Source organism: Pyrus communis, chromosome 16 (assembly GCF_041283825.1).
Source record: "Pyrus communis isolate YQ-2024b chromosome 16, ASM4128382v1, whole genome shotgun sequence".
In the NCBI taxonomy this organism is placed as follows: Eukaryota; Viridiplantae; Streptophyta; class Magnoliopsida; order Rosales; family Rosaceae; genus Pyrus; species Pyrus communis.
In genome coordinates this window covers 25,996,972-26,024,053 of record NC_142580.1, presented here as the reverse complement: position 1 = coordinate 26,024,053, position 27,082 = coordinate 25,996,972, and the positions used below count along the sequence as shown (strand labels likewise).

At 38.9% G+C, this 27,082-nt stretch overlaps 1 protein-coding gene, 1 long non-coding RNA gene and 1 pseudogene across 2 annotated transcripts; 1 reads left to right on the top strand and 2 right to left on the bottom strand.

The window, feature by feature from the left end:
• Positions 1-10: 10 nt before the first annotated feature.
• Positions 11-6,706, bottom strand: LOC148690196 (uncharacterized; annotated as a pseudogene).
• A 4,383-nt stretch (positions 6,707-11,089) lies between these two features.
• LOC148690194 (uncharacterized) lies at positions 11,090-25,630 on the bottom strand. The gene is made up of 4 exons (XR_015957547.1): positions 25,439-25,630; positions 25,198-25,240; positions 11,748-13,767; positions 11,090-11,652 (listed from the first exon to the last, which is right to left on the bottom strand). It is a non-coding gene; the product is annotated as an uncharacterized LOC148690194 (long non-coding RNA).
• On the top strand, positions 20,372-24,507 carry LOC148690195 (uncharacterized). The gene is made up of 4 exons (XM_088687830.1): positions 20,372-21,746; positions 22,761-23,669; positions 23,922-24,174; positions 24,447-24,507. The coding sequence occupies exons 1-4, from the start codon at positions 20,372-20,374 to the stop codon at positions 24,505-24,507; spliced, it is 2,598 nt and encodes an 865-aa protein (XP_088543956.1).
• Positions 25,631-27,082: the final 1,452 nt, after the last annotated feature.

The following is a 27,082-nucleotide window of genomic DNA, read 5'->3' as shown; positions in this document are numbered from 1 at the left end:
TCAGGTCATGTCAGGAATTGCCAGGCCTAAGTCTTACCACTGTATATGAACTGCACCTGTATTAGAGAATGTCAACAAATGTGTTAATTTTGAGTATCCAAATCATATTACTCTTTCAATTTTTGTTTGTTTATTTTCATCAAGATGTAATGTGACAGCCCATCCTGAATTATATTATCGATGGTGTGAAATGACGAATTTACCCTTGAGCGTTGTCTGGTGTTGTGCGGTTTAAGCTTTGGATTGGGATCAATTCATTTTGTTCCTTTTATGTTGGACCCAATTAGAAGTAAATTTTCTTTGTTTTGATTGGCTGCAAACTAGACCACATACTCATACACCCAAACAACCCTGTTGACTATCTCTCTCCTCCCTCTCAAATTTTTCTGCAAATTCCGTACAAGTTGTACGAACAACCTTCGAATCAGCCATTTTTTGCACGGATCGAGACCTTGAAGGTGGATTTCATGTTCCATACAAGCGCCTAAGTACATCTATACCATTTTTAGGACGTGAAGCTGTCGGAAAACCCAAGAACCATAATCTCCGGTTTGAGGTACTGTTCATGCACACGTAAATGTGAAGTTTTTGGGAGATTCTAAGATGCTAGAAAGCTTTAGAACACTCTCCCGAAGCTCAGAGAAGAAAAACAAGGTGTTTTGGACGTCGGGAAGTCGAGTTTAGCGAGTTTCAAGTTTTGGCCGGATTATCAAGGCTTCTCTGGTGAGATCCTGTGAATTTTAGGGCTTGAAAGTGGTAAGGTTTTGTTTTACTTGTGATAAGCTTCATTTTGGTGCAAAGTTCATGAATTTTGGTTGAGAAATGGAAGAGAACTGATGAATTGGAGTTTTTCTAGTTTTCGACGACGGCGACGGTCACTGGCAAACCAAGGTTGAAGACGACGGAATATTCCGTCAAGTTTGACGAAATATTCTAGCGGCGTCAGGTTAGTTTTAACGGAATATTCCTAATAGCGTTAATGGTTACCGTTAAGCATGCCACACACGTGGCCGCGCGTGGGGGTGCGTCTGGCAGTGCCTTGGCCGGCGCGTGGCGCCGCGTGGGATGTCGGAAAATTTTTCTAAAAATATGGGGATGTTCGTGGGGTTGAGTAGATCACGTTGGTATATTCAATCACCCCATTTGAGCAATGTTTGAGAAGTTATTAGCTAGTTTCATTTATGTGCTTTAAATTAACGTTTATATAGTTGTTTCACATATAGGTGAGACCTATCCTCAATACGAGCGCAGTCAATCGAGGCTTGGGGGCTACGACCCTTCCACATATCAGTGAGTGGGCTTTTGGTTTTTTGTATATACCTATATACTTGAGATTTTTCCCAGAAAATGAAATTGAATGATTATATGTCTTGAAATGCTATGCAAAGTATCCGCCTATTTTATTTATGCTTTAGTAGTTGCATATATTTATGATTGGTGATGCGGACGCATAGGTAAGTGCCAGGTAAGTTCATAAATTAAATATATGAGATTGCTTTAGTTATGCGAGATACGATGTGATGCATTGAGAGCTCATAAACCTGCACCCCGGTGTTAGTGCTCCCGCCTGGAGTTTAGGTACAATCCTTCATATGATGTTCACCTTCCGCACCATACGCTCATCTTGGATCCAAGTTAGGTGCACAGTCCTATCGTACAGACCACTATAGGTGGTTCCGACTCGTAGGTGACCCGCGATTATTCGCATAGTCTTCACGTGATCGTAGCATTTGAGAGTGTATTTATTTACACCTAGTCTTGTCTTATAGACCACTTTTGGTGGTTCCGACTCGTGTGCAGGTATATTTGTTGAGATGTGGATTTGAACCGTACAGGTCACGTTAGGTGACTCCAGCTGACATATCATTTGCATTGATTTATATCACCTGGCTTACATATATTGTTATGCTGAGATATTTGACATGACATTTTGGTGAATTTTGCTATTTTGAGTATGGTTGTGGTATATGTATGTGTGTGTGTATATATATATATATATTCTATTTTCTGGGAAATTATACAAGTTTTACGGCGAGGGGTTAGAACTTTTGAGAAATGAAATGATTTTGAAAAGCTTTGTTTTTGCCCACTCACACTTTCTGTTTTGCGCCTCTCCAGGTTCTAGGTAGGAGTTATTGTTGGTGGCATACGAGGATTCTAGTGGTGGTTCTGACAAATTTCACAAATGTGGGATCACCTTTGGGTGTTGTTTAATTAGTACTTGTCCAGTCTGACTGCACTTAAGCTATTTATGCTCTGATTGTGTATTTCACACTTAATCTCGCAGTAACACCTTATTTTAGCCAGTACTTTTAGCAGTTTGGTTTTTATTTATTTGTATTTCCCTATATCATTTTGCTTCCGCATTGTGCACATGGTTACGTCATTCTCACGTGACGGCTAGCACGCCTTGATTTAGGTCGGGGTGTGTCATGTAAGAATCGTTCTATTATATAATAGTACAATAAAACTATTTGAACAGAAAAATTAACATACTTGTTCACACATTTTCTAACATACTAGCCTTCATGCAAGTGCTCATGGACGTGCAGATGGCATTTTTTGAATCACGGCGTGCTATTCGCGAGTTACACGTTTTAGATGTATTTATATGTGTAAATTGACAAAAGAAAAGTCAAATATTTGAAGTAAATGAATAATCTTAGATTATGCTAGAAGAAACCCATCATAAACCTATTAAAGCAGTTGAATCCACATAATAAAATCGGTCTCTATAGAATTTACATTAAGAATAAAGAAAATAATATTTAATAAACAACTAATTGAATCACATTATTGCTAGTCCATTGTGAGGCTAAGTCCACCCTTCATCCCCCTTAGTGTAGATAATATCATTTGTTAGAAGAAAAAAACAATCATTTGACAACTAATTTAATCACAATATTATCCACATTTGAAAGACCTTTTTTATAACTAGGATTACACACCTCTTAAGATGTTTTGAACGTATTTAAAAAATAGAGAAATTGAATCACAGTATTGCTAGCCTATTGTGAGGTATTAATTAAAAAACAAAAACAGCACAAAAAAATTAATTATTTAAAAAACACTATTAAAATGACAAAAATACCCCTGCCTTATTTGATGCATTATTTTGGGATGCCTTTGAAATTTTTTTTGTCTTGGGGCCATTTTTGTCCAAATATTTTTGTTGAAGCTTGATGACACCAAAAACACCATTCACCTTTGTGTTGGCTTTAGACATAGAAGATGTGAGCTCGTACATTGCATGTGGGTCTCACCTAAGAGTAATGTTAGGTAAACAAACTTTTTGAACCAAATATGCAAATCATATGATGTGCCACTAACAAAAAATAAACACGTTAATCAACACATAAGTAATCATCCAATCATTTGCAATGATTTCAAAGTCATATTTATTTCTTTAATATTTTGGTTCTTACATTCTAATTGGAACTCAGGGTAAAATAAGAAACAAAAGACCTACATATGACCAAAAACAAAAGACCTACATTGTTCTTACATTCTTCGTCATGTAGTGTTCAACCAAGTATTGAGGCTTCGAATAATCTATCTTCAATGCCTCCCGTTCCTAGGGTTTCGCCAAGTAGTGGGGCTTCACGTGAGCAACTTTTGTGAAGGCTCCCTCCTTTTTTTCTTTTTTTTTTTTTTTTTGTACGCATTTGTAATTTCTTGAAGATATCAATAGACATGCTTTATTTCATTCAGCGTATTGTGTTAAGTACAAACAAAACATATTAAGATGTGTTACTTCCTTTTTTTTTATTTTTATTTTTTTTTAAATGATACTTTTGCAAGTTGGTGCCGTGCACCATCCTTCCCCCTATTTTCTTCTTTCAATAATTCTGTCGCCACCATCTCTTTTCCTTTTTCTTCTTGACTTGTTAACAGTAGCTTGCGCCTTCTTTTTGTGTGCTTGTACATTGTTCTGATGACGAGTATGGTAGATTGGCACTGTTAGGTTCCTTGCTGCACCGCATGCGGAGCTTTTTTTTTTTTTTTTTTTATTTATTTGCACAGTCATCTTATTACATCATTCACTGTATGCGAATTGCTGTTTGCATAGTCACCGCACCATTATTTGCAAAGTCGCTGTACTCCATCTGCTTCTCTGGGTTCTTGTACATATATATATATATATATATATGGGATCGCATCATCGCTGCGCAACCATTGCACAGTCGCTGCAATATTTGCTGTCTTGTGGTGGAGGAAGGAGAGAAGGCATCACTTAAATCAGGCAGCCCTTTATTGAAGTCAAAGCCACCCAGCAGCTGGTGTCTTTTTAATGCTATTTTTTCGAAGAAGTTGAGTCCATATATTAGAGCTCACCAGCTTGTAGCAATAGACTTGTCACTAACCCAAGTCTGGTCTTCTCAGCAAGCTGATTCGGGAGATTATCAAGCCACAGAGACTTCTTTAGCTTCCGTCCAGGTATGTCTAGATACGTTGATACGAGAGCAAGAACAGCTGGGCATCGAAGCATCACGACTTGAAAGTGTTCTCGGGGAGCAGGGAGCTACACTTTCTCGATGCTAAGAGGAGATTTCACGCCTAGAACAAGAGAAAGGCATGGCTATGGAATTGCCCATCTTGTCTCCCACCGAGGTAAAGACTTTGAAGACTTTGGAAGGCTTGCTTGAAGATCACCTCCGTAGTTTTAGGGACATAGTTTTTAAGTAGTGTCTTCTGTTTTTTTTGTAATCAGGTTTTAGGGCCGACTTTTTTCTTTTAAAGAAATGAAGTGTTTGCATTCTTGAATTTGCTCTTTATTCTTCAAAGTGTTTGTGTTTTTGTTGATGATGTGACTGTACTTGAAGTTTTGAAGTTTCAAGTTGCCTACGTACCCTTGGTTGAGGAGGGATCAAGTCATGACGTAGTTCAAATGAGTGATGGTTTTTTTTTTTTAATGATTTTAATAGTGATTTTGATGATGATTTTGCCGTACACAGTTTATGCTCTTGCAGGCCAGGAGCGTTTAGTTGTCGCCTTTTAGGCTCGTGCGAACGAGGAGCTTTTTGAATTTGTCAAACGATCTTAGAGAGGCATTCCTTGCAATCTTCATAGCAAGGAGTCTTGACTGAGTGATTGAAGAAGTCTTTGGGGAAGAAATCGCGCACGTGATGGCAACGGACGATCTTCGTGTCATAATTTCATCATCCTCAACACTTTCATGTAGCTTTGAAGGTTGACGGTAGATGCTTTGCCCCCTTTCCGATTGGTGAACTTATGGAGGAGACGTATGTTTCTTGTGCATTTTCTTTGGAGTGACATAAGTCCATCCTTCAACTTCACTTGACTTGACCGACATGGTTTTGAAGCATGCCCCCAGCGGTTGAGGTGAAGATTTTGAGTTGAAAGAGCCAGAAGTAACGGTTGTATAGTTTGACTTCACCACATCATTAAGATCTAGCTCGATGATCCATTTCTGAGCCAACTTCATGATGAGATCTTTTAGCACAAAGCACTTTTCCGTCGGATGACTGATGAAGCGGTGGAATTTACAATACCTTGGACTGTCAGTACGATTCATATCTTCCAGCCGTTTGCACTCAAGTAGGTCGATCACCTTTTTGTCAAGCAAGTCTTTCAACATGGCAACCACATCAGAGTCGGTTAATGGATAAGTCTTCTCCTCAAGCTCTTTCAAAGTGCGTTTACGTATCTCTTGATCACGAAAAGCTTCGGTTTGAATCGCCTTGTCTCGTGTATGGATTTTGACTGGAGTTGTGTTGACCGTCATTGCTTCCTTGGTGGGTTTCCACGCAGCCTTATCCACCTGTGGCCCCAAAACTTTGTCGTTCTTGTAGTCGGGGATCGATTCTTTCTTCCCATGACGGGCGATGCTTAACTCCATATCATGGGCGCGGGTGGCTAACTCCTCAAATGTTCGTGGTTTGATGCCTTGAAGGATGTAGTGTAGTCCCCACTGCATGCCTTGAACGCACATCTCAAGGGTGGAGGTTTCAGAAAGCCGATCTTTGCAATCCAGGCTTAATGAACGCCACCTATTGATGTAGTCGACGAAAAGTTCATCATTCCACTGTTTCGTACTGGTCAGCTCCAGCATGCTCATAGTGCGACGAATGTTGTAGAAGCAGTTGAGAAATTCCCTTTCTAGCTAATCCCAACTGTTCATAGACTCGGGTTCGAGGTCGGTGTACCAATCAAAGGCGTTACCTTTCAGAGAGCGCACGAACTGTTTGACAAGGTAGTCTCCCTCTGTCCCAGCATTGTTGCAAGTTTCAATGAAATGGGCGACATGTTGCTTTGGGTTGCCTTTTCCATCGAACTGTATGAATTTTGGGGGCTGATAACCCCTTGGCATCTTCAAAGCATCAATCTTCTTGGAGTAAGGCTTTGAGTACAGTACGGAGTCATTTGAGCTTCCTTCGTATTATGTCTTGATGGTGCTTGCAGTCATCTCTTGTAGCTGCTGGATAGAGAGAGATCCCATGAACGTCGTTACTTGGTCTAGCTTCAGCTTCTCTTCAACTTTCTCCGCTGGAGGCTCCTCTTCTTCGTCGACTTCTTTCTTTAATGAACCAACATTTGGGTCGACTTTCATGTCGAGTCGCGCATCTAGTTGGTTGATGAGTGCGACGATCTGCAAATCCTTCTCTTCCACAGTCCGTGTGAGCTTTGCAATTGCTTCACTCATTTGAGCCAATTGTTCTTCAACAGAGGTGACGCCGATGGTCATAACTTGTGCAACCAATAGACACGACTTTCCTTCAGACATCTAGGGTGCTGATGAAGAACCCCATTGGCCATTTTGGGATGTCATCTTGTGCGCCTTAGCAGCATGCTTTGGTGCCCTCAGCAAGGTCAGGTTGATGATCGACTCGCGCCTTTGATGCTCATCTTGCTTGCTTAGCGGTATTAACTTTGCAGCGGCATGTTGAGGAGTGGTTGTGGCACAAATGGATGCTCTATTCGTGGCGGAAGTGCTCATGCTTCTTCCCTTGGTGGTTGCAAGAACGGCTTATCCCTTGCTTGATGCCATTGATTTTGGAGGTGTGCTTTGGTTTTCTTGAACGGAGAAAGAGATGAGAGGTAGAGATTGTCCCACCGGGCGTGCCAAATTTTTAAACACGAATTTTCCTAAAACAAGAACACGTGTACAAAAATATATTTTGTATTAATTAATGATTTTAGGGTTACAATCTCTTTGTAATTTGATCCTTTGATTCGATCTCCGTAAGGTGTTGATTTGTGGATGTGCGATTGATCCAAGGGCCGTCGAGGCTTGATCTTGAATGAATGGTTTGAAGTTTCTTCAAGGGCCGTTGGGGCTTGATCTTGAAGGTTGAGGAAAGTTTCTTCAAGGGCCCCCTTCAGGGCTTGATCTTTGAAGGTTGCTGAACAGGTCTTCAAGGGGGCTTTTGGGCTTGATCTTGAATAATGGTTGTGCGGATTTCTTCAAAGGGCTTTTGGGCTTGATCTTGAAGGTTGATGGATGAGCGGATCTTCAAGGGCTTTTAGGCTTAATCTTGTAAGAACGATTGGATGTGTGGATTTGTTGAGGTTGTTGATCCAAAGGGCCGTTGGGGCTTGATCTTAGGATGAACGGATGATGAACGATGAACATTTTCTTCAAGGGCCGTCGGGGCTTGATCTTGAGTTGGTGGAAGTTCTTCAAGGGCCGTTGGGGCTTGATCTTGAAGAAGGATTTGACGAAGAACGAATAGTTCTTTCTTGATCCTTCGGGATTTGCTTGAGAGCTTTAGAGTTTCAAGGCTTCAAGGTTTTGGTGTAATGTAAATTCCTCCCATTTTTCTCTTGATGGAGAGGCCTATTTATAGGCTTTGAGAGTGAATCACCACCATCCATTTTTTTGGTGAAGTGAGTGGATGTTGTAGGTGAAATAAATGGAGTTGGTAGGTGAAGTAAGTGTGTGAGGTTAGTGAAGTAAGTGGAAGTTGTAGGTGAAATGAGTGTTGTGATGTAGGTGAAATAAGTGTGTGAGGTTGGTGAAGTAAGTGGAAGTTGTAGGTGAAATGAGTGTGTGATGTAGGTGAAACGAATAAAGGTTGTAATTTTAATACATTAGTCAACATTTATTTCACTGAAATTTCAATGTCTACAACAAGACCTGAAGTTCCTTGATCAGATCAAAACCTGCAATTTCTTGATCCTCATCATATAAAAATGATTGGATCTGAAGGTCCATCATGCAAAAAGATTGGGCATGAAGTCCCTAGATCTTCAAGATCAAGACATGAAGTTCCTTGTTGAGTACCTTAAGTTTGAAGAGCCAAAGTGCCTCAACTTAATTGTAATAAAAGCCATAAAAGTCTCAGTCTACAGGCTATTAAATAAGGACTAGAAGTTCCTCATGTCCATACTCAAAATGGTTTAGCAGAAGTATTTATTAAGCGGATGAAATTGATTACCCGCGCTCTGCTAATGAAAATAAAATTGCCAGTTGTTACATGGGTACATGCTATTTTGCATGATGCAATATTAATTCGGTTGAGACCTGTTGCCAACCATCAATACTTTTTAGTACAACTTGTGTTTGGACACAAGCCAAACATTACACATCCACGAGTTTTTGGTTGTATTATCTTTGTGCCTATTGCACTGCCACAACGTACTGAAATGAGGCATCATCGCGGATTGGGCATTGATGTTGAACACCATCTATCATTCAATATTTGGAACCCTTGACTGAGAATATGTTTACCGCGTGGTTTGCGGATTGTCATTTTGATAAGACAATTTTCCCACAGTGAGGGGGAGAAAATAACATCGTTTCAGAAGAACGATGAGAAAATATCATTCCAGAAGAATGATGAGAAAAGACCGTTCCAGAAGAACGAAGAGAATTTGTCTTATTTTGATTCATGAAGCAATCAATATAAAAACGAATTGAGAATAATTGAATGTTGCAACATTACGCAAATCAAATGCCAGATGCATTTAATGATGCAATGAAAGTGATGAAATCACATATACTTGTTGCAAATGTGCTTACATGAATTGATGTTCCTGTTGGACAAAAATAATGATGCAGTAAATGATTTATCTATTGCACGCCTGAAGCGTGGCAAACCTTTGGACTCAAAAGGTTTAATCATTTGAAAGAAGAAGAATATGACACTACTGAACTATTGCATTTCCGAAGCATAACTGCAACATGCCGGAAGCATGACATTCGCTGCATGGATACACATCCCAGAAAGGATAATCCATGGACATGGGAATGTTGATGTCTCATGCATGAAGCATGATAGACATATAGGTTCCAATGACTCAACTCCCAAAGTGGAGATTAAAATCCAAGCTCTATAATGCTCAAGAGGAGGTTATGATCCTCATTCTCTAAACTATGACTATCCTAGAAGAGATGGTGTAATGCCTTTGAAGAGGCAATGGATATCCAAAGAAATGAAAAGCTTTTATGCATGCGCATGCACATGAGAATATGGGATCACAGATTGATGATAACCAATGGTAATTTTGGTTTTTACAAGTAGCTACTAAATTCATCAATGAGCTGTGTTGATATTGAGTCCCGTTCTTTTTCCGTTAACAAAATTATTGGCCAAAATGGAGAAAGGCAATTCCATTACAATTTTGTAAGAACGTGAAAAAATAGACCTATGTACTTGAATACAATACAAATAGCCAAAAGATGTTGAACCTAGAAGGTTACATATGGGCATTTGTAATACCGTGAAATACATTCACATGATATGATACAAGGTTATAAACAAGTTCATATGAATGGAGAATTATATACGAAGGGCTATGAGTCGTCCACATCATATCTCCATAAGTAAATCCCTCAAGTATACATGGGAGCAAATTGTTTTGTACAAATTCCAAAGAAAAAAAAAATATGTCATAAAGTGTAGAAAATTCCTGAAGGATTCAAATTGCTTGAAGTAAGCCCCGGAAGAGTAAATCATAAAATATGTACTCAATACGAATGGATGGTATAAATTGCCTTAGAGAGTACTTTCATTATGATATTGTTGCAACATACTAAAATCTCTTGTAAAAGTCAATACCATTAAATTAGAGCTCCTGAAGAGTTGTTGATATTAAATTGGGACTCCTGAAGAGTCAAGAAAGATTATAAAGTGTTGAGAGGAATATTGTCTCAAGCTGCAGATCGAACAATTTACCAACACGAATTTTACCCATGATATTTATGATATTAAATAATCATATGGATTGAAGATTATAAGTTGAATACTCAAATGATGTAGACACTAAGAATGATCATTTATCTTCGTGAGGGTAAAGATAAATTGATATTTGGTCCAGAAGTACCACATCTTAGTGAAGTATATGCTTTATTGTATTTGACATAATACATTGAATGAAATAAAGCTTATCTATTGATATCTCTGAGAAATTACAGATATGTACATACACATGAGTTAAAACAAACAAACAGGATGAAGCCTTCACAAAGGTTGCTCATGTGAAGCCTCAGTACTCGGCAATACACCAGAAGGGGGAGGCACTGGAGATTGATCATGTGGCACCCCAGTACTTGACAAAACACCAGAAGGGGAAGACATCAGTTGCCTTCGGAATCTAGCAACGAACCTTTGGTGATCACTTTGAATCCGACTTTTGGATTCCTGTAGCTGGTTGAGATCTCTTTTCATGCTCGTCGAGTAATTATTTGCAAGCATGTGTAACACTCTATTCTTGTGCTTGAGTCCTCTGACATCTTGTTTAAGGCTTGCCACCTTAGCCATCAATGATTCAACTTGGTGAGTTCGAGCAAGTAAGCGTTGACCCATATTGGGTACAGAGCTCGCATATTGAACGCTGAGAGCCAAGGAGTCTTAAACGGCCGACTCATCAAATCGTTTTGAAAGGATTTTGTTATCCATTGGAGTGAGAAGATTCCTAACTACCACTGTAGCAGTAATGTTATTCTTCATCACAGAGCCCCCAACTGTAAGAGGACCATTAGAAGATAAGAAGGACGGGCGTCATATATTATCTTGACGTAGCTCGTCTGTATCACTCCTAAGACTCAAATCTAAGCAAATGTTAGATGGGCAAGCCATTTTCAAAAATGATGAAGGAAAAAGGAGGTCAAATAAAATCTTAGAAGTGCAAGAAAGGGAAAATTTCTACAGGCAGCAACTTTCTGAGCATACTTTTGAACACAATTGATGTCTCTATAAAAGAAGAGGCAACAGAGCTACTTGTTCAGAATCGAAGAGGCACCGCTCTCTGAATTTCGAAAGCCAGATTTTCCTGAATAAAGTTCGTTGGCATTTTTCAGACGCAATCTCAGTTTTTTTGGATATCGCATGCAACTTTGTCAAAGATCTCTGACAAAGTTGAAAACGCGTAAATCTTACTGTTCTAATTACACCACAGTTGCTGACAAGTGTAAAGGCACATCATCACTACTTGCTATTGAAAAATCTCTATAAATGTCAACCTTCGTTCTCCATAACAAGGCAGACTTGCAAGAGTACCCAACTCTTCCTCATCTCCGAGAATGCATCTTCAACAAAGCATCTCGAAATATTCAGTTTTCTTCCTCTCTGAGAATACCTCTTCAAACCAGTCACACCAGAGCAAGATTATCTCATATCATCAAGGACGAGAGCAAGAGTATCTCATATCATGCAATTTCCCTGTCCTTTCATTTGTCCTTGTTTTTACCTGCAAAGACAAGGATAAAGAAAGCAATATGTCGAAACTTCCACTCAAACTTCTGGTAAGGAACCGATTGCCTAGAACCTTTCCTGATTGCTTACCTAGAATTGCTCTCGAGTACTCATCTTCAACTATTGATGGAGCTGGGTCTCAAGTCATCAACACCGCAGTATAATTGGCTCGTCGTTGGCTTTTTACACTGAAGCTGCCACGCATGGATGAGTCACCAAGAAGTGATGGACCATCCAAATGCAAGGTTTGCATTCCACTCCTGCATTAGAAGACAAATACTATAAGAGAAGATGCCAAGCCTAGAAAGGGAAAATACCACTTCTGCAAGGGATACAAATAAGGCAAGTGAAAATGATACATTGAAACATGTGGAGACAAGCACAACAAAACACTTGCCAGTTTATCCCCGACAAAGCCTAAGATCACTTGTCACATGAAGCTCCTCATGGTCCAATTTCATTCAAGATCAAGTTTAGACGACCCTTGAAGAAATCACAAGTCCAATTCAAGATCAAGTGTCCACCACCCTTGAATCAAATTCAACTCCAGATAAAAGAAGTAAATTCAGACCTCTGGAGGAAATCAGAAGACCCTCCAACCCAGTTCAAGAACAAGCTTGTGGAAAATTAACAACAAGTAAAGCACATCTTTAGGCAACTATTCTCGTTAAGATACTGAAGCGGAATGATCAACGATCAGCCTAAATGATTTGAAATCAGGGGGAGATACTCATCCGCGAGAGCATCCAAAAATAGATCAAATTTTTAACGAGTCAATCATCCAAAGGGGAGTGTTGTAGAGGTGACTAGATGGCTAGCCACTAATCACTATGTTGCTTGTGATTTGCTTCTATAAAAGCAAGTGGAACACAACACACAAAATGAGAAAAATGAAGTTCATGGAAGAGGAAGAGAGAAAAGAGAGGAAGAGGAGAGGAGATAATAGAGAGAGTTACTTTTGTACTCCTATTATTCTAATTTATAATGAAAGCATCACCGCTGCTCCGAGGACGTACTCCAGTCACACTACTGTAGAGGAACCTCGTAAATTTTGTGTCTTGTTTCTTTTATTCCACTGCACACACCATCGATTTTACAACAAAACTAAGTTATTGGAAGAAATTTAGAAAACGCAAACACCACTACAACTCAAAGTTAAAGTCAACAGAAACCAAATGGTAGAAATTGAAAAAATATATGGTCTTGAATTTGAGAACTTCCTCAAAATTAACAGCAATAAAATTTCATATAATTTGTCAAAAACCAAATTAGACAAAGAAAGAGATAATTTCAAAACCTTGTAATGCTGAGGCTTCGTACAATTATAATAATATATGGTTGAAGCATCTGTTGCTCAATAAAAATACATTCACGTCCAATTCATGAGAAATCATGGGAAAGCAAATGCAACTGATAACGGAATCATGAATATGAATTAACTTGCCAAAAAGAAAACTTGTTGTATTGTGCCACGAACATCCTCCTATGCTCACGATGATAATTAAGTAGATTAAATGACAACCATAAGGCATACAAATTCAGAAAAGATAAGGTTTCAAAACTGCCATAAGAAAACACAGAATATATAAACAGGGAATCAAAAGAAGAGAAGCGGAAAAGGAATAAAAAACCAAACAAAATTATTATTTGGGATATACCTTTTTCTAAAATGCCACAATCATCAATGTCGAACAAAAACAATCCAAAATTTTTGAAAAATACAAATAAATGCTCAACTAAAAACGAAAGAAAACGTAGAATAAGTTTACTTGTTCTTCCCCTCATTAAACTAGAATACAATTGACCACTAATATTCTTGTCATCCTTTTTAGCCTGAAAAATTTAGTAGAAACATATGAAACTAAACAAAATTTTCATTTCTGTCAACTCCTAAAAATAACCTATGCAATCCAAAAAATGTTGATATAAAGTCAGTGTATCAATGCCTGAAATTGGCACTTGAACTAACAACCTCCTTCGTGAATATGTTTGTTTGCTGAATGGTTTTGGCTGAAGTTGTGAAAGGAAATGTAATTTCTTGAAAGAAGGAGAAAACGCAAAGACGAATAAGTGTAAGTATTCATACCTGCATCAAATTTGCAATCTTTACCTACAAAACCAAATTACATTTTTCAACAAAAAAGAATTAGCCTTCAATTATTAGTCTAAATATTGATTTGCAAACACAATGTAGCAAAAGAGCTGTTCAATAGCTCATTTTGGATTATAGGAAGTCCATTCAAAGAACTGAAAAAAGCATAAATGAAAATATTCAAGAACCAACCATTTTTGGAAACCATTGGTTCTAGTCTTGTGATCTTTGATTCATTTAGCGAGAACCAAATTAATTTGAAATAAAAAGAGACCTATTTGTTAAATCAACTTAGAATTCAAAACTAACATAGATTGACAGTGAAAAGAGGTATTCGCACAGACATAATGTAGTACACACGTGTAATATACAATTGAGTAAGATACTTTGATGCCCTGTGGATCATTAATTGTTCCCTTGAGCCACAATTTTCTTTGAATTAATATAAACCGGATAAACACAATCCATCTCTTTATATCCACGTCTCAAATAAAAATAAAAATTCTACACAAAAATGTGACACACAAAGTTAGATATCACATTGCTTCCCTATATCAACACAAATGTATGAAAAATAACGACAAATGAAAAGAAAAAAAAGTAGACACATATCATATTTTCATTGTATATGCCATAAGTAAGACAAAGATCAATTCCAATTAAAGTTAAAACTCATTGGTTAAAATTGTCTACACTACACATATGCAAATAAATTCCTGATAAATTAAGAGAAAAAATAAAGATACGTAATATATCAATTTATGGTTGGAAGCACCTTGACAATTGATAGGAGCATATTTATGCGACTTAAATGGCTTGTTCTCGTGCATTTACGTTATGTTTCTTTAGTTATTTTAGTACTTTAAGCTATTTTCGTGTGTTTATAGGTCCAAAGGGCTAAAGGAGCAAAAAGATGCATTTTGGAGACTTTTGGAGCACTTTTGGGCTAAGGATGGATAACTTATGCTTGGAGCCAAAGTGTTGGACGAAATTGAAGACCAAATTGAAGACCTAATTGAAGACCAAAGTGTTGGAACCTTGTTCTCTTTAGTTTTAGGACATTTAAAACCTTTCCTAATCCCAATCATGCCATGCATAACACACATCCATTCTAACACATTGTCATTGCACATGCATTTCCTTCATTAGTTAATTCACATGCTCCATACTTATCATCACCACTCATTACTTATCACATATCATCACCACTTATCACTTATCATAACCACATATCATATCACTTATCACATATCATCATCACTTATCACTTATCACTTATCATCATCACTTATCACTTATCACTCCACATGCACCCATAATCATTCACTCATCTTTAATCCACATGCATCTTCCATAAATCAAATCAGCCACATCCACATGCACTTATTCCACTTCATCATTACACCACATTCTCTCTTTAATCCACATGCATTCATCATCATTCACTCTAGTTTTAATTCCCACATGCATTTCCACCCACATGCAACCATAATCATTCATAAATCAGCCACATGCATTCATCATCATAACCTAGCTGTCATTCCACTTCATTGCACATGCATCTTCAAATAAATCAGATTTCCATCATATTCACATGCATTCCATCCTTTAAAACATTGCACATGCACTCCCTTTAATTAATTAAGCCACATGCACTCCCATCCATTTCATCATTGCAGCCAACACATGCTTTCACATGCACACACAAGCATTAGCAAATGCAACCTAGCTGTCATGTTCCCCCCATTTCACCTATAAATACTCATTCGTTCATTCTCATTCATACACATTCATTTCACAACAGAAATTGGTCTCTTGGGGCCGTGCCTTTCACAAAGTCCATCCATTTCTTCCATAAACTCTTCCATTTCAGAATGTAGACATCAAACACCCTTGCCGTGCTCTCCCTTACAATCCAAACACCATCCTTCCATTTCCACCACTCCCCAAACCATTCACACCATCAAACTATCCCTAGACCTTGTGCTACAACGAAGAGGAAGAGAAGAGTGCCTAAACGTTCATACAATTCAAGTTTGAGTTGTTGGAATGTTTAGGTGTTTCTTTGATTTCAATGTTTAAATTCAATTCTCTTTGTTTTGTACGTATGAGGAATGGAAGAAAAGAGTGCTTAAACGTTCATACAATTCAAGTTTGAGTTGTTGGAATGTTTAGGTGTTTCTTTGATTTCAATGTTATGAAGAACTAAACCCCCCTTAGCTAGGGGGTGATTCGAAATATATGTTTATACTTGCATTTTGATTCGATTACTTCTAATTACGTTTCATAAGTTGTGAATTCAATTTGTTTAACTGTTTTATTTATAACCTATTTATGTATGTTTATTGAGAGTGCACGCTTAATTTTCATGCATGAATATGACGCTAGAATATAAGTGAGTTTCACCTAATAGTTATGAACTTATATTCACAAGTAGTGGAGGTTGCTTATAAACAATCGCGTTAAACGAATTCTTGGCATAAGTTTTATGCGTATTCCATAGTAACGAATGCCTCGTCAACACTTATAATTTTCATAGAGCGTAATGATTCTTGCTTGTATCTCTATTATGCAATCATGTAGGCGACTTGTGGGGAATGTGTTGAATTATTGTATGCGCTAACCCATCCAATTCAATAACGTTAGGAAGATTTGAAGGTTAATTAGTGCATCACGGTTAACTTGGGGTGTTGAGAATTCATGGTTTATTGAAATGCAATTGGAAATCATTTTATTATGCAAGTGTAACATGTATGGAGATGAACCCCTTAGCTAGCCTTCATTCCATTCAATTCTATCACACATTCACATTTACATTTTGCTTTAAGTTACAATCTGTACATTTAGTTAATTTCGTATAAACCTAAATCCCCCTTTACTTTAATGTCTAATTTAGTTAGAAAGTGTCTTAGTTTGTGTTTATAAGTGTTTTGATTCAATTTGTTACACAAATTCGTCCAAATTTGTGTTAGTGCTCAAATCTACCCAGAAAGTGGTTTTTAGGCAGATTTGAGTGTGTTTGTGTTGTTTTGAGTCTTTTGGTTTGTTTTAGTGTTTTAAGTGTTTAGTTTTACATTCTTTGAGTCTAGTTTAGTGTTTTATATTGTGTTTTTACATTTGAATCAAGCCATAATCTTAAATTCGTCCAACATTGGGTTTAAGGTCAGAAACTGCCTAGTTAGTGTTTTTAGGCAGTTTTGAGTCTTTTGAACTTGTTTTGAGTCCTTTGAGTCTTTGTGAACGTTTTTAACTTTGTTTTTACGTTTTTGAGTCAAATCCAAGTGATTAACAATCCCTCCTAATCCCCGGTCCAGAACGATCCCTACTTGCACCTATACTACAATTGATAAAAAGAGGGTTTAATTTGTGTGCGTATAATTCTCGCATCAAATTTTGGCGCCGTTGCCGGGGAATGTTTTGAATTGTTGTATGCGCTAACCCATCCAATTCAATAACGTTAGGAAGATTTGAAGGTTAATTAGTGCATCACGGTTAACTTGGGGTGTTGAGAATTCATGGTTTATTGAAATGCAATTGGAAATCATTTTATTATGCAAGTGTAACATGTATGGAGATGAACCCCTTAGCTAGCCTTCATTCCATTCAATTCTATCACACATTCACATTTACATTTTGCTTTAAGTTACAATCTGTACATTTAGTTAATTTCGTATAAACCTAAATCCCCCTTTACTTTAATGTCTAATTTAGTTAGAAAGTGTCTTAGTATGTGTTTATAAGTGTTTTGATTCAATTTGTTACACAAATTCGTCCAAATTTGTGTTAGTGCTCAAATCTGCCCAGAAAGTGGTTTTTAGGCAGATTTGAGTGTGTTTGTGTTGTTTTGAGTCTTTTGGTTTGTTTTAGTGTTTTAAGTGTTTAGTTTTACATTCTTTGAGTCTAGTTTAGTGTTTTATATTGTGTTTTTACGTTTGAATCAAGCCATAATCTTAAATTCGTCCAACATTGGGTTTAAGGTCAGAAATTGCCTAGTTAGTGTTTTTAGGCAGTTTTGAGTCTTTTGAACTTGTTTTGAGTCCTTTGAGTCTTTGTGAACGTTTTTAACTTTGTTTTTACGTTTTTGAGTCAAATCCAAGTGATTAACAATCCCTCCTAATCCCCGGTCCAGAACGATCCCTACTTGCACCTATACTACAATTGATAAAAAGAGGGTTTAATTTGTGTGCGTATAATTCTCGCATCAAATTTGAAATAACAAAACAAGTTAATAAACGAAACAGATTGTAAAACGAATTTGATGGAATGGAATGAATGGATGATAGAATGGCTAAGGGGTTCATCTCCATACATGTTAGACTTGCATAATAAAATGATTTCCAATTGCATTTCAATAAACCATGAAACTCAACACCCCGGGTTAACCGTGATGCACTAATTAACCTTCAAATCTTCCTAACGTTATTGAATTGGATGGGTTAGCGCATACAACAATTCAAAACATTCCCCACAAGTCCTCAACATGAATGCATAGAAGAGATACAAGCAAGAATCATTACGCTCTATGAAAATTATAAGTGTTGACGAGGCATTCGTTACTATGGAATACGCATGAAACTTATGCCAAGAATTCGTTTAACGCGATTGTTTATAAGCAACCTCCACTACTTGTGAATATAAGTTCATAACTATTAGGTGAAACTCACTTATATTCTAGCGTCATATTCATGCATGAAAATTAAGCGTGCACTCTCAATAAACATACATAAATAGGTTATAAATAAAACAGTTAAACAAATTGAATTCACAACTTATGAAACGTAATTAGAAGTAATCGAATCAAAATGCAAGTATAAACATATATTTCGAATCACCCCCTAGCTAAGGGGGGTTTAGTTCTTCATAACATTGAAATCAAAGAAACACCTAAACATTCCAACAACTCAAACTTGAATTGTATGAACGTTTAAGCACTCTTTTCTTCCATTCCTCATACGTACAAAACAAAGAGAATTGAATTTAAACATTGAAATCAAAGAAACACCTAAACATTCCAACAACTCAAACTTGAATTGTATGAACGTTTAGGCACTCTTCTCTTCCTCTTCGTTGTAGCACAAGGTCTAGGGATAGTTTGATGGTGTGAATGGTTTGGGGAGTGGTGGAAATGGAAGGATGGTGTTTGGATTGTAAGGGAGAGCACGGCAAGGGTGTTTGATGTCTACATTCTGAAATGGAAGAGTTTATGGAAGAAATGGATGGACTTTGTGAAAGGCACGGCCCCAAGGGACCAATTTCTGTTGTGAAATGAATGTGTATGAATGAGAATGAACGAATGAGTATTTATAGGTGAAATGGGGGGAACATGACAGCTAGGTTGCATGTGCTAATGCTTGTGTGTGCATGTGAAAGCATGTGTTGGCTGCAATGATGAAATGGATGGGAGTGCATGTGGCTTAATTAATTAAAGGGAGTGCATGTGCAATGTTTTAAAGGATGGAATGCATGTGAATATGATGGAAATCTGATTTATTTGAAGATGCATGTGCAATGAAGTGGAATGACAGCTAGGTTATGATGATGAATGCATGTGGCTGATTTATGAATGATTATGGTTGCATGTGGGTGGAAATGCATGTGGGAATTAAAACTAGAGTGAATGATGATGAATGCATGTGGATTAAAGAGAGAATGTGGTGTAATGATGAAGTGGAATAAGTGCATGTGGATGTGGCTGATTTGATTTATGGAAGATGCATGTGGATTAAAGATGAGTGAAAGATTATGGGTGCATGTGGAGTGATAAGTGATAAGTGATGATGATAAGTGATAAGTGATAAGTGATGATGATATGTGATAAGTGATATGATATGTGGTTATGATAAGTGATAAGTGGTGATGATATGTGATAAGTAATGAGTGGTGATGATAAGTATGGAGCATGTGAATTAACTAATGAAGGAAATGCATGTGCAATGACAATGTGTTAGAATGGATGTGTGTTATGCATGGCATGATTGGGATTAGGAAAGGTTTTAAATGTCCTAAAACTAAAGAGAACAAGGTTCCAACACTTTGGTCTTCAATTAGGTCTTCAATTTGGTCTTCAATTTCGTCCAACACTTTGGCTCCAAGCATAAGCTATCCATCCTTAGCCCAAAAGTGCTCCAAAAGTCTCCAAAATGCATCTTTTTGCTCCTTTAGCCCTTTGGACCTATAAACACACGAAAATAGCTTAAAGTACTAAAATAACTAAAGAAACATAACGTAAATGCACGAGAACAAGCCATTTAAGTCGCATGAATATGCTCCTATCAACAATCAGTAAAAGGTCATCTCTTACAAAACTGAAAATAGAACGATGTGAACTCGAATATAGACGAATGAACATAGTATTGTCTTATTTGTTAGAAATAGCTTCCTAGTTGGAGTCTAGATATGATTTTAATCCTAATTATAAGTGTATTCCTATCTTGTAGGGATAGTACCTTGTGGTGCAAGGCATGTAATTGTATATATTTCCTTTTCTTCACGTATCAATAATATACTTTCAGCCACACATTCTTTTTCTACATGGTATACAGAGCAGGTTACAAACCCTAGCTTTTTTTTAAACCACAATTTTTTTTTTTCGGCAGTCATCCCTGCCGTTTCTCCTTTTCTCATGGGAGACTCTTCTTCCGATGGCCCCAACCCTTTTTATCTTCACCATTCCGACCATCCCAATCTTGTTCTTGTCTCCAAGAAATTAAACGGAGATAACTACACGACCTGGGCACGCGGGATGCACATCTCCTTAAGCGCCAAGAATAAACTTGGTTTTATCACCGGTGACATTGCAGAACCCGACCTTGCCGAAGACCCTGATGCTCACGCCTCTTGGAGGCGCTGCAATGATATGATCCTTTCATGGATCCTTCATTCTCTGGAGCCCGACCTTGCCGAATCCGTTCTTTTTTCCACCACCGCCAAGGCTGTTTGGGACGATCTTCATGAACGTTTTTCACAGTCTAATGCTCCCCGTATCTTCCACCTGAATCGTGAAATTGCCACCATCTCCCAAGGGTCCTCCTCGGTCTCCACATACTTCACTCGCCTCAAAGGTCTTTGGGACGAGCTTGCCTCCTATAATGATGCATGTTCTTGTTCTTGTAGCACCAAACATGATCGCCAACAACTTATGCAGTTTCTTATGGGTCTCAATGAATCGTTTGCCGCCGTTCGGGACCAAATTCTTCTAATGAATCCTTTACCCACAGTCCGCCAACCTTGTTCCTCTGTTTCTCAGGCCGAAAAACAACGTGCCCTTGGTTTTTCACGCACTGCCGAGCCTCCTGCTGCCATGGTGGTGCGCAGCTCTCCTCGGTCTTCGTCCGATCGGCCTCCTCTACATTGCACCTATTGCGGTTATGACTTCCACACCCGTGATACTTGCCACAAGCTTTATGGGTATCCAGTTGGACATCCTCTCCATGGTCAACCGTGGAGACCTCCCCGCCGCTCCTCCACGTCCGCAGGTTCTACCCGCAGCGTTGCTGCCTCATCTGCTCGCAGCCATACTGCTACATCTCGGCCCATCCGCAGCTCCTCAAACCTCTCACGCCCGTCTGCTAATCATGCACACCAGCCCACTTTGGATGATCTCATTCCACACCCTGGCCCACCAGCCCCTCACACACCGCAGCCTACTATACATGACCTGCAGATTGCCATGCCACATCTTTCTGCCGAACAGCATCATCGTCTCCTTGCTACCCTCAATGACAACCCAGCACCCACGGCATCCACGACATCTACTCCTCAGGCTCATGTTGTTTCCCGTGATCACTTTACAGGTTTGTTCCCCGTGTCTTCTCGTCATGGTCCATGGATCATTGACAGTGGCGCCACGAATCATATCACTTCCTCCGCCTCATGTTTGGTTAATACTTCTGCTTCGCACCTGCTACCTGTTTCTTTGCCTAGCGGTGACACTGCTCCCATTACTTTAACTGGCACTATTCGTTTAAATTCTTTGATTGACTTGGAAGATGTTTTATGTGTCCCTAATTTTAAAGTGGACCTTTTATCGGTTGGTAAGCTTACAGATGGATTATCGTGTTCCGTAACATTTTTTCCTTCTTGGTGTGTTTTGCAGGACTTGGTTTCGAAGGCGATGATTGGTGTGGGTAAGCGACGTGGTGACCTTTATTACCTCGTAGCCCTTACCTCCTCCCTTCCCACCCGTCAACCTCTGTGCAATCTCATCACCATCCCATCCTCATTATGGCATCGACGTCTTGGTCACCTTTCTCCTAGCCGTTTGCAAATTTTAGCCTCTAATTTCCTTAATTGTTCATTTGATTCTAGTCATGTTTGTACTGTTTGTCCTTTGGCCAAACAAACTCGTCAACCTTTTGGTTTAAGTTCAATTTCTACAACTTTTCCTTTTGATTTAATTCATTGTGATATTTGGGGTCCGAATCGTCAATCTTTCCTTACTGGTGCTCATTATTTTTTGACTATTGTGGATGATTTTTCCCGCTTTACGTGGGTCTTTCTCATGACACATAAATCTGATACTCAACAACTAATCAAATCATTTTTTGCCTATGTTAATACCCAATTTCACACTCAAGTTCGAAGCATTCGTACCGATAATGGGGGCGAATTTGTTTCTCTTCGCACTTTTTTTTCTGATCATGGGGTTCTTTTTCAAACTTCTTGTGTCTACACTCCGCAACAAAATGGCGTTGTTGAACGCAAACATAGGCATCTTCTTGAAACTGCTCGCGCCCTTCGCTTTCAATCACACCTTCCCCTCAAATTTTGGGGTGAATGTGTTCTTACCGCTGCTTATACCATAAATCGTCTCCCTACTCGACTTTTACATAATAAATCTCCTTTTGAGGTCCTCCATACTACCACCCCATCCTATGACCATTTTCGCGTCTTCGGTTGCCTTGCTTATGCCACCTCTATCCATCCTACCACAAAATTTTCCCCTCGGGCCCAACGATGCGCTTTCATTGGTTACCCTCATGGCCAAAAAGCATACAAATTATATGACTTAGACACTCACCGCACCTTCACCAGCCGAGATGTTATTTTCCATGAAAATTCCTTCCCTTTTGCTGCCTCGTCTCCACCTTCCCAACCCCCCACACCTTCTCTTCCCATTCCCTCTTCCCCGGACTTTACCTATTCCCCTTCTCCTGGCCCCACGTCCCCTTCCCCTCCTCCTACCCTACCTATTCCCCTGCTTCCTGTCACCGACACCCCATCACCTCTTCCTCCCTTCAATTCTATGCCACCCGCTTCTCCCACTTTAGTCCCGGCCCTACCACCGGCCCCACCTGTCCCACCCTCCACCGACATTTCCACCTCTCCTCCTATCCTCCCCACGGCACCTCCCCCTCCTTTACCAGCCACTCGCACCTCATCTCGCACTCACCATCCCCCGTCCTATTTAAAAGACTATGTTTGCTCGCAAGTGATTTTGCCTCCACACCCATCGTCTTCGCAGCCCAGTTCTGTTAAAGGTACGCGATATCCACTTTGTAATTTTATTTCTTACCACCGGTTATCTCCCAATCATCTTTCATATATTTATGCTGTCAGTCGGAGTTTGGAGCCCTCTTCTTTTGCAGAGGCTGCTCGTGATCCTAATTGGCATCGTGCCATGAATGAGGAGCTTGAGGCTTTACATGCCAACGGTACTTGGACATTGACTCCCTTACCTCCTGGCAAAGTTCCTATTGATTGTAAGTGGGTGTACAAACTAAAGCATAAGTCTGATGGTTCTATTGAGCGTTACAAAGCTCGCTTGGTGGCTAAAGGCTTCACTCAAGCCGCCGATATTGATTATCATGACACTTTTTCTCCTACTGCCAAGATGATTACCGTGCGTTGCCTTCTTGCCCTTGTTGCTAGCCAGTCTTGGTCTCTCCATCAGCTTGATGTTACTAATGCTTTCTTGCATGGTGATTTGGATGAGGAAATTTACATGTCTCCTCCTCCTGGTCTTCGGCGACAGGGGGAGAATCTTGTGTGTCGCCTTCACAAGTCTCTTTATGGTCTCAAGCAGGCTTCTCGTCAATGGTTTGCCAAGTTCACTAGTGCCATTCTTTCTGCCGGCTTTCAACAATCCAAAGCTGACTACTCACTGTTCACCAGAAAATCCGGTACTTCTTTCACAGCCTTGCTCATTTATGTAGATGATATTGTAATTACAGGCAATGATGTTAGTGCCATCGATTCTCTGAAGTCTTTTCTTCGAGATCACTTTCGAATAAAAGATCTTGGTGATTTAAAATATTTTTTGGGTATTGAGGTTTCTCGATCTCAACGTGGGATTTATATTTCACAACGGAAGTATGCACTAGAGATCCTCAAGGATTATGGTTTTCTGGGAGCACGGCCGATTGCTTTCCCTATGGATGATACAAAATTATCTGATCAAGGAGAACTTCTCAAGGATCCTGAAAAGTATCGGCGGTTAATAGGACGGTTAATCTACCTCACCATCACTCGGCCGGATATCACATATTCAGTGCATGTTTTGAGTCGTTTTATGCATGAGCCACGTGTACCTCATATGGATGCTGCCCTTCGTGTTGTTCGTTATTTAAAGTCTACTCCAGGACAAGGTTTGTTATTCCGTTCAGACAACCACACCAAGTTGATTGCATTTTGCGACTCTGACTGGGCAGGTTGTCCTATCACTCGTCGTTCAACTTCTGGGTATTGTGTTTTCTTAGGCAATTCTTTGATTTCGTGGCGGACGAAGCGACAGAAAACTGTTTCACTTTCTTCAGCTGAGGCCGAATATAAGGCTATGGCCGGTGCTTGTTGTGAGTTAGTTTGGCTTCGATATTTATTAAAGGACTTGAACATTCCTTTGGATGGTCCTTCTGCATTATTTTGCGATAATCAAGCAGCGTTACATATAGCTGCTAATCCTGTTTTTCATGAGCGGACTCGTCACATTGAGATGGATTGTCACTTTATACGAGATAAGATTGCGGATGGCACAGTCACAACCAAGTATGTTGGTACGGCACACCAGTTGGCAGATTTATTCACCAAGCCTCTCGGGAAGGATAAGTTTTCGACTATGTTACGCAAGTTGGGAGTTCTTGACATCCACTCTCCAACTTGAGGGGGAGTGTTAGAAATAGCTTCCTAGTTGGAGTCTAGATATGATTGTAATCCTAATTATAAGTGTATTCCTATCTTGTAGGGATAGTACCTTGTGGTGCAAGGCATGTAATTGTATATATTTCCTTTTCTTCACGTATCAATAATATACTTTCAGCCACACATTCTTTTTCTACATTATTAGCTAAAATTATAAATTGAGTACACTTCAAAATACCATATGGACTTGAACATGTCTTGAACATCAATTTGGTTGTGAATTACACATTTTGGAATTTCTAGTAGCAGACAGATAAAATGATGCAAAAAATGAATTACCAATAAAGATCCAAAGAGCTAAAAAATTATTACCTTTGGAGAAAACAGGTGTTTGGCCACTAAGTTGCTGCAACACCTTCGAACAAAAAATAATTAATGTTCAAGATGTGTGAGATGGATGGTGAGGATAGCAAACGGGGTACCTTGGTGGCTCTCGTGAATTACACATTTTGGATACCTCAAAATACCCTAATAACAAATATAAATTCCTCTACTATATGATAGTAGTACATAATTTGTGTGAGATGGATGGCGAGGATAGCAAAAGGGGTACCTTGGCAGCTCTCGTGAGTCGATCTCCGCTCTCATCGATGTAGATGTTGAGGACTGGCTTCTGGACCTTGATCTCCCTCACGGGATTCACTTTCTTCTTTTCATAGCAGTTCCAACGTGAGAACCCTCTCCCATGCAATACACTATGATATCCACTCAATGAACAATAACCGCCCTTAATGAACAGTAATCGCATTTTGCATCTCCATCCCTACACTTGAATAACCCTGGCAATTGGCAATAAAATATTACTATTTTTTTTATTTATAAAATAATACAAAATAATTTTATTTATAATTTCGGATAAGATTTTTAATCATTCTCGTTGCACCACGTGTATATTAAAAATACCAAAGTAGGATCATAAATTTAATATACGAAACTTTTACAGATACATCTAACAAGAAGCAAATTAATCAGACTTAAGAATCGATTGCCTGCACTGACTAAACAAAAGAAGAGCTAAACAAGGCAAATTGATCAGAATTGGCAAAAATGGCATCTCCAAATCCAACCAAAACAGACCAATTGAAGCATATATTTTTCAATAGCAAACAAACTACTCAGAACAGGAGTCAGAATTACAAAAAGTTAACCCCAAAATGAACCGAAACACGACATTCGAACCGAAAAACTCGCAATACCATTCTCAAATTATCCAAAACAACAAAAAACGTAACTCCACCATGAATGGCACTGTCGTACGTGCCCTTGATTTTATCCGGGGATGTGACCCTCAAGCTGTTCTTCTCCACCACGAATCTCCCATTCACCATAGACAGCAGCAGAAACCTTAGAAAGAATCTCAGCGCTGCTGATCTCTGCAACTCCATCATTCCACAAGATAGCAGAAAAAAAAAAAAAAAAAAAAAAAAAAAAAAAAAAAAAAAGGATTTTTTGAATCGAATTTACTGAACACACACAGATAAAGCTAGTTTTGTTTCTCAATTCTTCATAATTTGTTGGGTTTGTGAATTTGTTTCTGAAAAACCCAACAAAAAAAAATGAAAAATAGAAACTGGGCTTTGCTGAATCTGTGGTTTTATATAACAGGCGTCTGACGTCAGCTGATGTCAAACTCACCTCAGGCGCTTGGGCTGGCACGAATCCACGGGCCTGGCGCTCAGGCTTGCTCGGGCTCCTTCACCAACTAACGCTGAACTTCCTCCCTCGGGCAATCAGACCCTGTGCTGAGGCATGTCCATCAAGCAATTGCTCCCGCTGGAGCTGCTCTCAACAATTCCCACACCCCAAAAAAATAATAATAATAAAATAAAAAGCAAAACTCCCTAATTTTATGAAATACAATCAAATCAATAAACCCATATGATTTCATGAAGCAAGAAACAAATTCACTCAGAGGCAGAGCCATATAAACCTAGAAAGAAATTCAAACATTCCAAATTTCTGAAACAACATATGACCATAGAGATTGAGCAGAGAAGAGAAAGAGAGAATCCCAAATAAAATTCTAGAGAAAGAGAGAGGACTCACCGTGAAATTAAAGCTGCTTCAGGAATATTTTTTTAACCGGGACGGGATTCACGTTTTTTTATTTCTTGCAAAAAGAGAAAAGGGATTACATGCGAGGTTCCTTTTTTTTTAGCAAGACTACTTGAGGCCAGACAACGTAGTCGAAGTAAAG

What these genes read in the sequence shown, in the direction of transcription:
- LOC148690195 (XM_088687830.1), top strand. Translation starts at nt 20,372, where the DNA reads ATGGGAGACTCTTCTTCCGATGGCCCCAACCCTTTTTATCTTCACCAT. An exon ending in TGACTTGGAAGATGTTTTAT is followed by an intron (nt 21,747 to 22,760) that starts GTGTCCCTAATT and finishes TATATGACTTAG; the next exon opens with ACACTCACCGCACCTTCACC. An exon ending in CTTCTCAAGGATCCTGAAAA is followed by an intron (nt 24,175 to 24,446) that starts GTATCGGCGGTT and finishes GTGTTTTCTTAG; the next exon opens with GCAATTCTTTGATTTCGTGG.